The sequence below is a fragment of the Misgurnus anguillicaudatus genome, unplaced genomic scaffold, assembly GCF_027580225.2.
Source record: "Misgurnus anguillicaudatus unplaced genomic scaffold, ASM2758022v2 HiC_scaffold_31, whole genome shotgun sequence".
Taxonomy (NCBI): Eukaryota; Metazoa; Chordata; class Actinopteri; order Cypriniformes; family Cobitidae; genus Misgurnus; species Misgurnus anguillicaudatus.
The window spans coordinates 2,692,235-2,705,827 of record NW_027395281.1 but is presented as its reverse complement, the minus strand read 5'-3'; the positions used below and the strand labels follow the sequence as shown (position 1 = coordinate 2,705,827).

Here is a 13,593-nt window from a genome sequence, read left to right as displayed (position 1 = left end):
CACGTATGTACTTTATAAGTATACTATAATTACAGAAACGTACGCTGTAAATTCGCTGTACTTACGCAGTACTTTACTGCATATATTATTTGAATTTTTCCTGGTTGTTACCCCTTTAATTCCCCAAATATTATAAATTGTTCCCTTATAATTACTCGTACGTACTTCATAAGTAAACTATAATTACAGAAACATATTCTGTACATTCGCTGTACTTACGCACACTGTAAAAAAATCCATAGAAATTAAAATGTTATTGCAGCTGGGTTGCCGGTAAATTACTGTAGATTAAAATTTATGTTATTTACTGGCAAGAGTTTGTTCAAAGTTGAATAAATGTTAAATATTAAAGTGTCTTTATCTTTACAGAATACAACTATACAATAACAGCCTCATGCAAAGCATTCTGGGAACCAGAAATCATCATCAAACTTTTTCTGTTTTTTGCTTCAGATTTTGTTTCCCAGAATGTTTTGCTTGATGCTGTTTTTCTAGTTTTATTCTGTAAAGACAAAGACTGTTTGATGTTTCATGTTCATTTAACTTTAAACAAAATGTTGCCAGTAAAACATAAATTTAAATCTATGGTAAGTTACCGGCAACCCAGCTGCAAATTTCTATGGACATTTTTTACAGTGCAGTACTTTCCGGGCTGTAATTTAAAACGTTACCAAATGTTCTTCTTTAAATATAGAAATATACAATATATCAAATTAAAGATCATACCCTCTGCTTAAAAAAAGTTTCATCCTACCTTCATTTATTCTCTTTTTATCACCTCTAAAATATTGGTAGTTTTTTTTTCAAAAATACAAAATTTTGAGCAAAAATCTGAGATGATGTTTTTGTTAAAGATTTCTGATAGAAATCCTATTCAGAGTGATGATCAAAGCTCTGAAACTGAACTGTTTGAGGGAGGGGTTACTTCCTGTTTGCATAAGTTGGGTAAGAGGGACATCTGGTGGATAATAGTGGTATTGCGGGTTGCCGTAAAAACATGTCATCGGCAGGGAAGCGTTTTTTCTTAATTGACAAGTTAACTTGCCAATGGCGTGGAAAGAGTTAACTGACAGATGTTTAATACTGATTTACATTAACACATTATGAAATCATTATTGATTACACTTTTTAATAACAATTCATGAATCATAATGAACTAATATACTTAAAAGTTATTTAAAGATGAAGGAATGATACGTCATGGCATGTACTAATGACAAAGACATGATGAGTTAGTTTATGTATCATCACAGAGTGTTAATGACATGTTCATGTGTTAATGCTTATATCTCTGTGTTTTTCTCTTCTATGTGTTGCTTTGATAGATGAAGTGAAGTTAATGTCAGTAGTGGAAGGAGAATCTGTCACTTTACACACTTATATTGAACTACAGAAAGATGCTGTGGTGGAGTGGATGTATGGAAATGATAAAATCATAGCCAAAATCAAGGACAAACAGAGCACTACAGATGATGAAGTTCTTGAGGGGAAATTCAAAGACAGACTGAAACTGGACCGTGAGACTGGATCTCTTACCATCACTGAATTCAAAGTTGAACACATTGGACTTTATGAAGTTAAGATTACCAGCAGTAAAGGAACACCAAACTCTAAATTCAAGTCTAAATTCAACTCTAAATTCAATGTTTATCTCAAAGGTTAGTAGTTCAAATTGTTTAAGAGACTATTCAGGCTTATCTAGATATGCTATGCAATTTGAAATTTCAAACTGAAACTGTACTTTAATAGTTTCTTTCAGCTGTGTTAGATGGTAGACAGTAGATCTTGTCTTTGAATATATGGTGGATGATTTAAACCCTCTGAATAATCTTTGTTGTAATACAACATGTGTTGTTCTACAATATATTGACTTGATCTGATGTGATGTTGATCTTTTGTGTTTTCTCAGCGAGGGTCAGAACAGGAAAGATGGGGAAATCTGTCCCTTTAGACACAGGTGTTACTGAAATCCAGAGAGATGATGAGATACTGTGGATGTTTGAAGATACGACTATAGCTGAATACATTGGAGGCACTGATAAACCTACATTAAATAAAACTGATGAGAGATTTAAAGACAGACTGGAGATGAACAGTCAGACCGGAGATCTCACCATCAGAGCCTTCAAATCTGAACACACTGGAGTTTATAAAGTACAGATCAAGAACAGCAACGGGACCAAAAATAGAACATTTTATGTTGCTTTCTATGGTGAGTATCTGAATGTTTATGTGGCAGTTATATCTGCCTTCCATATCTTAGTGGTCGGTACCTCATTAGGTAAGGACGAACTACTCATGTGCTTTCTGTGTGCATGCATCAGTTTTCCTAAATTATGTTTTCTGTTTGCGTTCATGTGTGTTTGTTGATTGAAACTAGTGGAAGCTATGAAGGGAGGATCTGTTACTCTATATACTAAATTTGAAATAAAGGAAGGTGATGAGGTGGAGTGGACTTCAGACGATAAAACATCTCTTGTAACTGGAATGAATGGAGATGACAGCAAGACTTCATATACAGACGATGAGAGATTCAGAGGCAGACTGACGATGAACCGTGAGACTGGAGATCTCACCATCAGAGATATCAGACAGACAGACGCAGTTTATACAATAAAACTGATCAACACTGATAAAAAAATCACATACAGAATATTTAATGTATCTGGTGAGTAACTCAACACTTCTGATATAATCATTTATATCAATTAATATAAGCAAATATTGAGTAAATCATGCTATGAATATGAACCTTTACAAAGTAATTGGGTGATTTTTGTTTTTAACAGCCAAAGTTCAGGGAAACTTTCTGAAGCAGCAGAACTTGGGTAAGATTCAGTACACCTGTCAATATTTAAATCTATAAGTGAACTGAGTTTGATTGATTTTTATGATTTGAAAGCTAAGCTACAAAATGTGCAAAAAGTACTGTGGACTAAAGGGCTCGTTATAGTTGTGCATAGGTCCTATGACGTAGCCGCGACAGTGTACGTTCTGCCTTGGTTTTCATTTACACTTTTGCGTCGTAATCCACGTTGACGTGCAAACACACGCGCAGACCGCTGGTAGGCAGTATCCATGCGTGTAACAACAGTAGCAGCATGACCATCAATGAAGAAGTAGCATGGCAATTTAATGTCACAGGTCGGGGCAGGCTACTGACTTTAGGTCCTACCCCGTCTCGATTACCACCTCGAGGAGACCCCGGAGTTCCCAACAAAGCAGACAAACAAGTGATATAAAATTTAAACAGTTATCTTTATTAATTTAAGGTCAAATCAAACACTCTTTAAAATCTTCGGTCTGGCCTCTCTTCTCCAGCCCAACAAGACGACCAGATCACAGTCCTCCTGTCCGTACTCTCCAGAGGGGATTGTCCTACAGGTTTTCAGTGGCTTCTTTTTACAGGGCGACAACAGTAAGTAAACAGAGCAGGCCTTCCTTGGTAGGTATGCAATGGTAAAAGTGCAGAAGAGAAACTTTCCTTTACAGGGTGACAATGGTAAATACACAGAGCAGGCCTTCCTTCATAGGTATACAATGGTAAGGGTGCAGAGAAGACTTTCCGTTGCAGGTCGAGAGACTTCCTTTGCAAGATTCCGGTGGTAAGTATGCAAGATGAGGCTTTCCTTTACAAATTGACAACTGTGAGTACGCAGAACAGGTTCTCCTCTGTAGGTCTACAATGGTAACGGTGCAGAAGAGACTTTCCTTTGCAGGTCAGGAGTGTCCAGTAGTATGTATGTAAGAGACACTTTCCTTGACAGGTTCACAATGGTAAGTACACAGAACGGGTCCTCCTTTGTAGGTATACATTGGTAAAGGTGCAGAAGAAACTTTCCTTTGCAGATCTGGAGGTTTCTGTTCCAAGTGTCCCCTGGTAAGTATGTAAGAGAGACTTTCCTTTACAGGTTGACAACGGTAAGTACACAGAACAGGCCTTCGTAAGCAGACAACAATGGATACAGCACAGGCTTCCCAATCCAAACAAGTATGCAGACAGGGTTTTCCCAAGTGAGCAGACAGCAATAACCCAGACGGGACCTTCTTATGCAGACAAGGCATTCTTCTTAACCCAACAGCAAGAAAAACAGGAGACACGTTCCTACACAACCAATCAATGGTAAGTACACAGGCAAGCCTTCCAAGGTAAGCAAACAGTGGTAAGCACAAACGGCCTTCTTATGCAGATGGGGCTTTCTTCACCCACAAACAGCAATAGCGACAGCAGAGACGTTCCTATATAGGTAAGTAAGAATAGGTATACTGGCAGGCTCTCCAAGATAAGCGAGCAGCAGTGGACACAAGGGGCTTCCTTATACAGACAGGACTCTCTTCATAGGCACACAGTAATGGAAGCAGAAGAGACGTTCCTATGCAACAGCAATAGTAAGTGTGCAGACAGGTTTTCCAACGTGAGCAACAGCGGTAGACACAAAGGCTTTCTTAGATAAACATCAATGAATATCCAGACGAGGCTTTCTTCGTAAGCACACAATAATGGAAGCAGAAGAGGCTATACAGCAGCAATAGTGAGTATTCGGATAAGTTTTCCAACATAAGCAACAGCAGCAGATACAAGGGTTGTCCTATAAGCATCAATGAATACCCAGATGAGGCTCTCTTTGTAAGGACACAATTATGGAAGAAGAAAAGACGTTTCTATGCAAGAAACACTGGTAAGTATGCAGAGAGATTTTTCAACGTGAACAACAGCAACGAACACAAAGAATTTCCTTATATGGACACAGCGGTGAGCAGGTAGACGTGAAGACTTAGAATAGCTAGTTCACAGATCATTAATAGGAAACTTTGGCTCTACAAGTGAATGGTACTTACTGTCAAAGGCACAGGCATCAGCGGGAGAGGTGCTCCACACACTCCAATAGTCAAACCAATTCAGAGCAATGCACACATGTAGTTATCCTCAGCACAAACTGAAATCCAAGTACTCACAGCAATGTAGGGCTTATACTCCGCCGCCTTGACCGAGACCCATCTCCTGGAGTCTAAGTGTCTGGTCGTTATAATGAGATGGAGACCACATAGACAGCGCTTCACCTCCACATGCAAATCCAGCCGCTGGCCACGCTAACCCCTCTTCTCCCACAGACCCGAGAGCATCGCCTGGGAAAACACAACAGAAGGGAGTAGTCTACACAAAGGGTCGAGAAAACAGCACACCATAATTTCACAGAGCAAATAATCAATTGTGCCAACCCAGCAAAGCAACGTGGCTGAAAAGCATATAACTTAGCTCATTCAGGGGGCATCCGTTCACATCTGTTTTTCGTTCTCTCTTAGCTCCTTACACCCAGCATTTGTCCTTCTTCAACCGAATGAATGGTTTAGTCCTTTCTTCTTGGCTTAAACTCACTCTTCTCGTGTTCACTCGCTGAACTGCTGCCTCTTCCTCTAACCAGAATGGGACTGAAAGCTCCACAATAGCCTCTTTCACACAGTAATTCTTACCAGTAAATACAAAAATGTGCTGTTCACACATGCAGTGACGTTCCGTCTTTTTACCAGTAAGACATCATTCACACATCAGTATCAAAATACCGGTAAACTCGGAGAGAAAGCAGAAGTTACCTGTGGCGCGCGGATGGCGAGCTCCGTCCGTGTCGTATTTGTAAACGGCGGGTTATGACTTAATATCCACGGTCGGTATTTCGTTGTTTTCACATCTGTAGCAAACGGTCGCGAAGTTGCTCGTGACCAAACAACATTACGTTAGGTGGCGTCAAACGGAACCTGCGTGTTTGCACATTAGGCTTCACAGATAGTGTGCTAAGGACGTCTGCAATTTGGCAATTAGATGGTAAGCTGTTTTAAACAACTTTGGTGAAGAAATGTGGATGTTAACTTCAGGTGTGCTCGACTTTTAAGCAACATGTGTGTGGAAACGTCCGTAAACAGTCTGGGGGAAACCGCGTCACCTGTATAAAAAACTTTCTGATTGGCCCGCCCGATCTGTCAGCGCGGTCTGACGTCATCTAAATGCCGGTAACGCTATATTTTTCGTTCACACACAGCGCTTACTGGCAAATTACCGTTAATCTTACAACCTGTCTTACTGGTAAATTGGGAGCACTGATTTACCGGAAAGGTTCTGTTCACACATGACATGTTAACTGCAATTTACCAGTAAATTACCAGTAAAGACTGTATGTGTGAAAGGGACTAATAGCAATAACAACAACCACTTCCTTTCCAGTCGACCGTCGCCACGTTCAACCTGCACACCTGGCGCTCATTTCCTCATCAAATCTCTGGCGGAACTGGCTGGGTATTACATTTAAATTGGTCTGGTGGGAAACCACCTCCACAAAAGTAGTTTCGCTTTCGTTTTCATTTTTGTTCTTTCGTCACCCTGTGACATCAACCCACAAACGAAGAAGAAACAGCAGCTTGTTGTGCATGATTTGAGAAGACCAGCAGTGATGGAAGTAAATAAACAGCTACTTTGTTGCAATTTGAGTTAAATTACTCCTCAACTTGGTCCATCTTTGTTTTCTCCGTCGCAAACGGAAATACCTATGACACAGTTTTTTTACCTGACGGGAGCACTTGCGATCTGCATAGAACTGACGCCCTGTTAAAAATTTTGCGAGGTGCACATCAGGCTACGCAGAGCTATGCACAGGCTACGGATAACCTACGGCGTAGAGCTTATGCACGACTATAAATGGGGCATAAGTTGTCAGTTGCAACTCACATCTTCACCGCTAGATGTTGCTAAAATCTAAACAGTGAATCTGATTTTTTTTAATGATCATAATCTGGCTCAGTATATTTAAAAAAAAATACAAATTAAACTGTTCTTGTCATTTTATAGTTCTCGTCTGATATGGATTTATGTTTTTAGTCAGTGAACTGAGACTTAAAGTGATCTGAATGAAATAAATATAAACTCCAATATCCTCCTTCACTTTGACTTGTTCTGATGTGATGTTGATCTTCTATGTTTTTCTCATCTATGTGCTGCTGTTATAAATGAAGAGATGATCAGAACAGTAAAGTTGGGGGAATCTGTCACTTTAGACACTTGTGTTGCTAAAATCCAGAGAGATGATGAGATAATGTGGATGTTTAGAGATATGCGTATAGCTCGATACATTGGAGACATTGATGAATCTACACTATATGATTATATTGATGAGAGATTTAAAGACAAACTGAAGGTAAACCATCAGACCGGAGATCTCACCATCAGAAACTTCAGAACTGACCACACTGGAGTTTATAAAGTAAAGATCAAGAACAGCAGCGGGACCAAAGATAGAAGATTTTGTGTTGCTCTCTATGGTGAGAATTTAAATGTTTTTGAATGAAAATGAATGCACTTATTATCAGACATGGGGACTTGTGACTTGGTGACTTGGACTCGAGTCGACTTGAGTCGCTATTTTTGTGACTTGTGACTTGACAAAAAATAAAATACTTGAGACTTGACTCGGACTTGGAAGTTAAAGACTCGGGACTTGACTTGACTTGAGACACGATGACTTGAATGACTTGAGTGTTAATCACATCATGTTTTCAGTTTGAGTATAAAATATATAAACTATTTAAAAAATAAAGTTGACCCAGCTGGAGCGCAGGCTGAGAATGGTGTTGTCATGACTGAATCACGACACTATCATCAGTCATGCCCTCTCGTACCTTACGCACACCACGCCCACTTAGAACAGATATCAACATGTCAGCCGGAGGGGTAGCGGCCGTAGTGATGGGCAGTCCGGCTCTTTCCATTGATTCGGCTCTTTCTGCTCAAGCTCCGGCTCTACATTTTAGTGATGGCAGTCCGGCTCTTTTCATAGATTCAGCTCTTCTGGCTCGGCTCCCTTAGAAGAGCCGGCTCCCCTGCCTGTGTCTGAAGATTCGGCTCTGCTCGTTTGCTACAAAGAATCAGCTCTTAGAGCCGGCGTTCGCGAACGACCCATCACTAGTAGCGGGGGTCATCGCTTTCGGCTTCAACAACATGGGAAAAGACAAACAGTGCGTTGCAAGACATGCAACATTAAAATCACGGGCAGCCAGACGACAACCTCCAATTTCGTACGTCATTTGAAGGTTAGTTGCTAGTTAGCTAATGGTAGTTAGCTATGATGAGGCTATGATGAGGGTTAATGGCTAACTAAAGTAGCCATTAACCCTCATCATAACGTGTTGGGGACAAATGTGGGCAAAATAATCTTGATTTATTTTTAAAAAATACTCCCCTTGATCTGAGCGGTACGAGACTTGGCTACTGTGTCTAAGTTTGCCACCTGAACACACACACACAGAGAGAAAAAATACTGGATTCTACAATGTTAGGGTCGGTTCATATCACGTCTTTTGCACGCTCAAGTTCGTTATTTCAAATGTAGGTGCGCGAACGGAAGAGATTACAATTTTGTTTGATTCCATGATGTATTTTACTGAACATGAGTATTTCTTTATATCTTTATATTCTATATATCTTTATTAAGATCAGATTCTGCAGGTAAAATGACAATAATAAGGTGACTTGACTTGGACTTGACTTGACCTACTAACGGACTTGACTTGACTTGACATGGCCTGTGACTCGACTTGACTTGACTTGCCCAAGAAAAAAAATACTTGGGACTTACTTGAGACTTGAAGGTTCAGACTTGAGACTTACTTGAGACTTGCACATGTGGGACTTGGTCCCATCTCTGCTTATTATAAAGGAGTATCAAGTACAGCCATTCAGTTGTTATCACAAAAGAAATCCTAACAGGGAGATGTGAAGTAGAGATAAACCAAGCTTACCGTACATGAGTGTGATGATAAAGTTTCTCATTACACTCCTACTGTATTTACTAGGAGTTGACTACTGAAAGGACATTTCCAGGCTCCATATCTTCTTTATATCTGAACATCCTATGCAATAATTCAGTGTTAAATTCAGGCTGTTGTTATATGTGAACTTATTTGGAATATCACCACTGGCCAGTCAGAATCAAGTATTTCTGAATTATTATTTGTGTGTGTGTGTGTGTGTGTGTGTGTGTTCACTGACTGAAACAGTGCAAGATACGAAGGGAGCATCTATTACTCTATTTACTAAATTGAAAATAAACAATGGTGATGAGGTAGAATGGACTTCAAAAGATAAAACCACTCTTGTAACTGGAATGAACGGAGACGACAGCAAGACTTCATATAAAGATGATGTGAGATTCAGAGGCAGACTGAAGATGAAACCTGGGACTGGAGATCTCATCATCACAGATATCAGGCAGACAGATGAAGGAGTTTATACACTGCAGGTGACCAACACTGATGGAAAAATCACATACAGAATATTTTATGTTGATGTATTTGGTGAGTAACTCAACACTTCTGATTATTACGTAAAAATGTGATATAGTTTCTATTTGAACGCACTGTATGTAAAAAAATACTGCATCTGAAATATCATGAAGGGGCAAATGCATATAATTCCCCCAGCTAGAAAATACATATAGCTTTGGTACGTCCCTTAGTTTAAACGCATTATAAACAAACATCACAATAATACAACCACAAAACTGCAGCTATTGTAAGCAACATAGAGAGCTCTTATTCTTATTCAAATTCTATATACACTCACCTAAAGGATTATTATGAACACCTGTTCAATTTCTCATTAATGCAATTATCTAATCAACCAATCACTGGCAGTTGTGTCAATGCATTTAGGGGTGTGGTCCTAGTCAAGACAATCTTCTGAACTCCAAACTGAATGGGAAAGAAAAATGATTTAAGCAATTTTGAGCGTAGCATGGTTGTTGGTGCTAGACGGGCCGGTCTGAGTATTTCACAATCTGCTCAGTTACTGGGATTTTCACGCACAACCATTTCTAGGGTTTACAAAGAATGGTGGTAAATTTCAGAGAGGTATTTTTAATGGGAAACGCGATGTATGGTCACATCCCTTGTCTAAATGCTGTATAAGCTAGAGGTGTTTCTAACAAAATACCCTATAATTTAAAACTTGATCATGCGCACCTGTGAGGGGTCCCAACAGGATATTGTGCTTAGGGGCCTCTGAATTTTAAATTTGGTCTTGGGTGAGGTGAAGGTTGATTTTCTTTACAATGAATACAATTAACCCTCATATGCCCCGATTTTTACAAAAAAATATACATTTTTAATGATACTAATAATAATTACTCTTTTTCTTCATTTTCTTCCCATCTATTCATTAATGCTTTGTTTTGGGAGATATGAAGTACTTTTATACCCGTTTACCACTTAATTCCCCAACTACACCATTAGCTTGCCTGAAAAATATCATTTTTTATGAAAAATTTATATAAATTATTATCTAAATTTGATTTAAATTGTTTTTAGATATTGATCTAGATGTTGTGTGCTGAATTCAGCCATCAGGTGTTTAGGAAAAACGAATTACAGTTAAGGAAATAAATCACTTCGACCAGCAGAGGCCCATAGAGACCAATTCATTTCACTGGATGTGGCCAACTGCTCACATCACTACTTTGATGATACATTTTGTGAATTTATGTTTATATAAACATTAGAAAGGACATTAAAAATAAATATTATTTCAAATAGTATAATATGATCATTTATAAAGTAACTGTGTTAAGTGATTTTGAGTGATTTTTGTTTTTAACAGCCAAAGCTCAGAACCAGCAGATCTCAGGTAAGATTTAGTTCACCTGTCAATCTTTAAATCTATATGACTTACAAATCAAATTGAATTGATATTTAGGAATGATTTTTTAAAAAATGCAAAAAGTATTTGTCTCTATATATGTTGTTGTCCTGTGTCAGCTACCAGCTTCTCTATGTATTTCAAAAGAGAAGGGTGAGCTGTGGAATTAGCCGTTGGTTGGAATTCACAACCGTACCTCTAGATGAACATATGTTTGTTTTAGTCATTTTTAAATAATAAATAATATTAACTGTACAGATGTATATTGAATTAGTTATTTGTATGTATTAAACTGCACCAGTCAAGATGACTTGCAGTACACTGGCCAATCAGTTTTCCTGAATGATGTTTTCTGTTTGGGTTGATGTGTGTTTTCTGATTGAAACCATAGTGCAAGCTATGAAGGGAGGATCTGTTAATCTACTCACTAAAGTTAAAATAAATAAAGGTGATGAGGTGGAGTGGACCTCAGAAGATAAAACCTCTCTTGTAACTGGAATGAATGGAGATGGCAGAAAGACTACATATACAGATGATGAAAGATTCAGACGCAGACTGAAGATGAACGCTCAGACTGGAGATCTCACCATCAAAAATATCAGAGAGACAGATGATGGAGATTATAAACTACAGCTGACCAACAGTGATGGAAAAATCACATACAGAATATTTAATGTTGAAGTCACTGGTGAGTAACTCAACACTTCTGATATAAGAATTTACTTCATCCTATAACATTAAAAACCAACAATATATTCAATTCAGAAAACTGTGCATCAAATGTAATTGAATTATAATGTGCAATAGTTAAGGCAGCTAAGGTGAGGTAAATAAAGTGTTTGTTCATTTTCTTTACATTGAATATTAATTATGTTTTCAACAACTAAAGGTCTTGGAAACATTCAGAACCAGCAAAACTCAGGTAAGATTCAGCACACCTGTCAATTTATAAATCTCTCTGCCTCACAAATAAATAATTATTTTAAGAATAGATTTGACAGCTGACCAAAGCTTTGAAAGAGAGGAGTGACCGGTGGACTGACTGAGCCGTTGGTCACAATTCGCAACCTCACCACCAGATGTCGCTAAAATCTAAACAGTTCACTTTTAAGACTTAACGATGGACTGATATATTTCAGTAGCATCTAGTGGTGAGGTTGCGAATAGCATCTTAAATTAATAAACTTTACATATCAACATAAATGACTGTCCTATTGATAATATTCATTGTTTAAACAGATTTGCAAATGTTATTGTGATTTTACAATTGAGTACTGTAATTTCATTTGTGTTTCCTGATAGATTCAGCAGGTGTCAGAGACGAATCAGTGGCGGTTACAATACCTTTACTGAACAAAGATGATAGATCCTCATCATTACCAATGTTACATCAAGAACATCTACAGTAACAAATCTGTTTTGCTGCTTTCTGTTAAGACAAGAAATTAACCCTCTGTGTGCTGTTAACCTCACGTTATTGAAGCTTTATTAAAATTTTATATTAAACAGAGATCCCAGCTAGAAATAAAAAGTTCTAAGAACGTTCCCTGAAAGTTCCCGAATGTTCCCAAAAACATTCTGCCAACGTTAAAAGCGGCTAGTTTTTTTTAAGTTCTAGGAACGTTTCTGTTGTCTGAACGTTAGAGTAATGTTACATTTTACCATTTTAAATGTTATGACAATGTCATGTTTTAATGTTCAAACAATGTTTAAAACAACAGCTGTTTATTATATTGACTTGTTTAATTGTTATGTAAATGATAGAGAAACATTGCATTTTATTATTTTATAAAACATTATTTCTGTATGCAGTAAATATATTGCTGTAGAAAACTCAATTCACTTACTAGGTTTAGATGTTGATGTTTGTTTCATTTTAAGTCACCCTTATTGAGATTAGTGTTTGTTTTAGTTGGTCTCTTGACACTTTACTTTTTGCTTGCTAGTTTTTTCCTGGTTGTGTTAACTTTGTGTTAATGCACCACATTTGTTATGAACATGCCAAGTTAATAGTGTTATTCTCCGGTTGTTGGTACATAATGGTAAAGATCATCACCTAATTCATTTACTAATCAAAACTTTATTTTCTGTCAAAAATGTAAATGAGATCCAGCACTTTCACAGCAGTTTGTCATGAAGGAGTTTTAGAAACTTTGGATAAAAATATCTGCTGTATAACTGGGATGCACAAACATCAAGAATCAGACTATGAATCTCAATCATGGTGACAATTAAATGAAAAACTTCATGCTGCAATGCATGCTGGGTATTAACAAATTACAAATCTCATTCAGGACTCCCAGCATGCACTGCAGCATGGATAAATAATGATTTTTTTAACAATTTTAATTGTCACCATGGTTGAGATTCATAGTCTGATTCTTGATGTTTGGGCATCCCAACTGTACAGCGGATATTTTTTGTCCAAAGTTTCTAAAACTCCTTAATGACAAACTGCTGTGAAAGAGTTGGATCTAATATACAATAATGGCAGAAAATAAACTTTTGATTAGTAAATGAATTAGGTGATGATTTTTACCATTATGTACCAACAACCACAGAAATACACTAATAACTTTTCATAACAAATGTGGTGCATTACCACAAAGTTAACACAACCAGGAAAAAACTAGTAGGCAAAAAGTCAAGTGTCAAGAGACCAACTAAAACAAACACTAATCACAATAAGGGTGACTTAAAATGAAACATCAACATCTAAACCTAGTAAGTGAATTGAGTTTTCTACAGCAATATATTTACTGAACATTCAGAAATAATGTTTTATAAAATAATAAAATGCAATGTTTCTCTATCATTTACATAACAATCAAACAAGTCAATATAATAAACAGTTGTTGTTTTAAACATTGTGTGAACATTAAAACATGACATTGTCATAACGTTTAAAAATGGTA

General features: G+C 37.5%; 1 protein-coding gene across 1 annotated transcript in view; it reads left to right on the top strand.

The window, feature by feature from the left end:
- LOC129454073 (uncharacterized) overlaps window positions 1-12,184 on the top strand; it is a 55,411-nt gene extending 43,227 nt beyond the window's left edge. The window contains exons 14-23 of the mRNA XM_073865269.1: window positions 1,326-1,658; window positions 1,910-2,212; window positions 2,381-2,668; window positions 2,790-2,828; window positions 7,003-7,308; window positions 9,043-9,339; window positions 10,640-10,666; window positions 11,070-11,366; window positions 11,568-11,600; window positions 11,981-12,184. Of these exons, the coding sequence (XP_073721370.1) occupies window positions 1,326-1,658; window positions 1,910-2,212; window positions 2,381-2,668; window positions 2,790-2,828; window positions 7,003-7,308; window positions 9,043-9,339; window positions 10,640-10,666; window positions 11,070-11,366; window positions 11,568-11,600; window positions 11,981-12,087 (2,030 nt within the window). The 3' untranslated portion in view covers window positions 12,088-12,184. The remainder of the gene's footprint in view (window positions 1-1,325; window positions 1,659-1,909; window positions 2,213-2,380; window positions 2,669-2,789; window positions 2,829-7,002; window positions 7,309-9,042; window positions 9,340-10,639; window positions 10,667-11,069; window positions 11,367-11,567; window positions 11,601-11,980) is intronic.
- The last annotated feature ends 1,409 nt before the right edge of the window (window positions 12,185-13,593 follow it).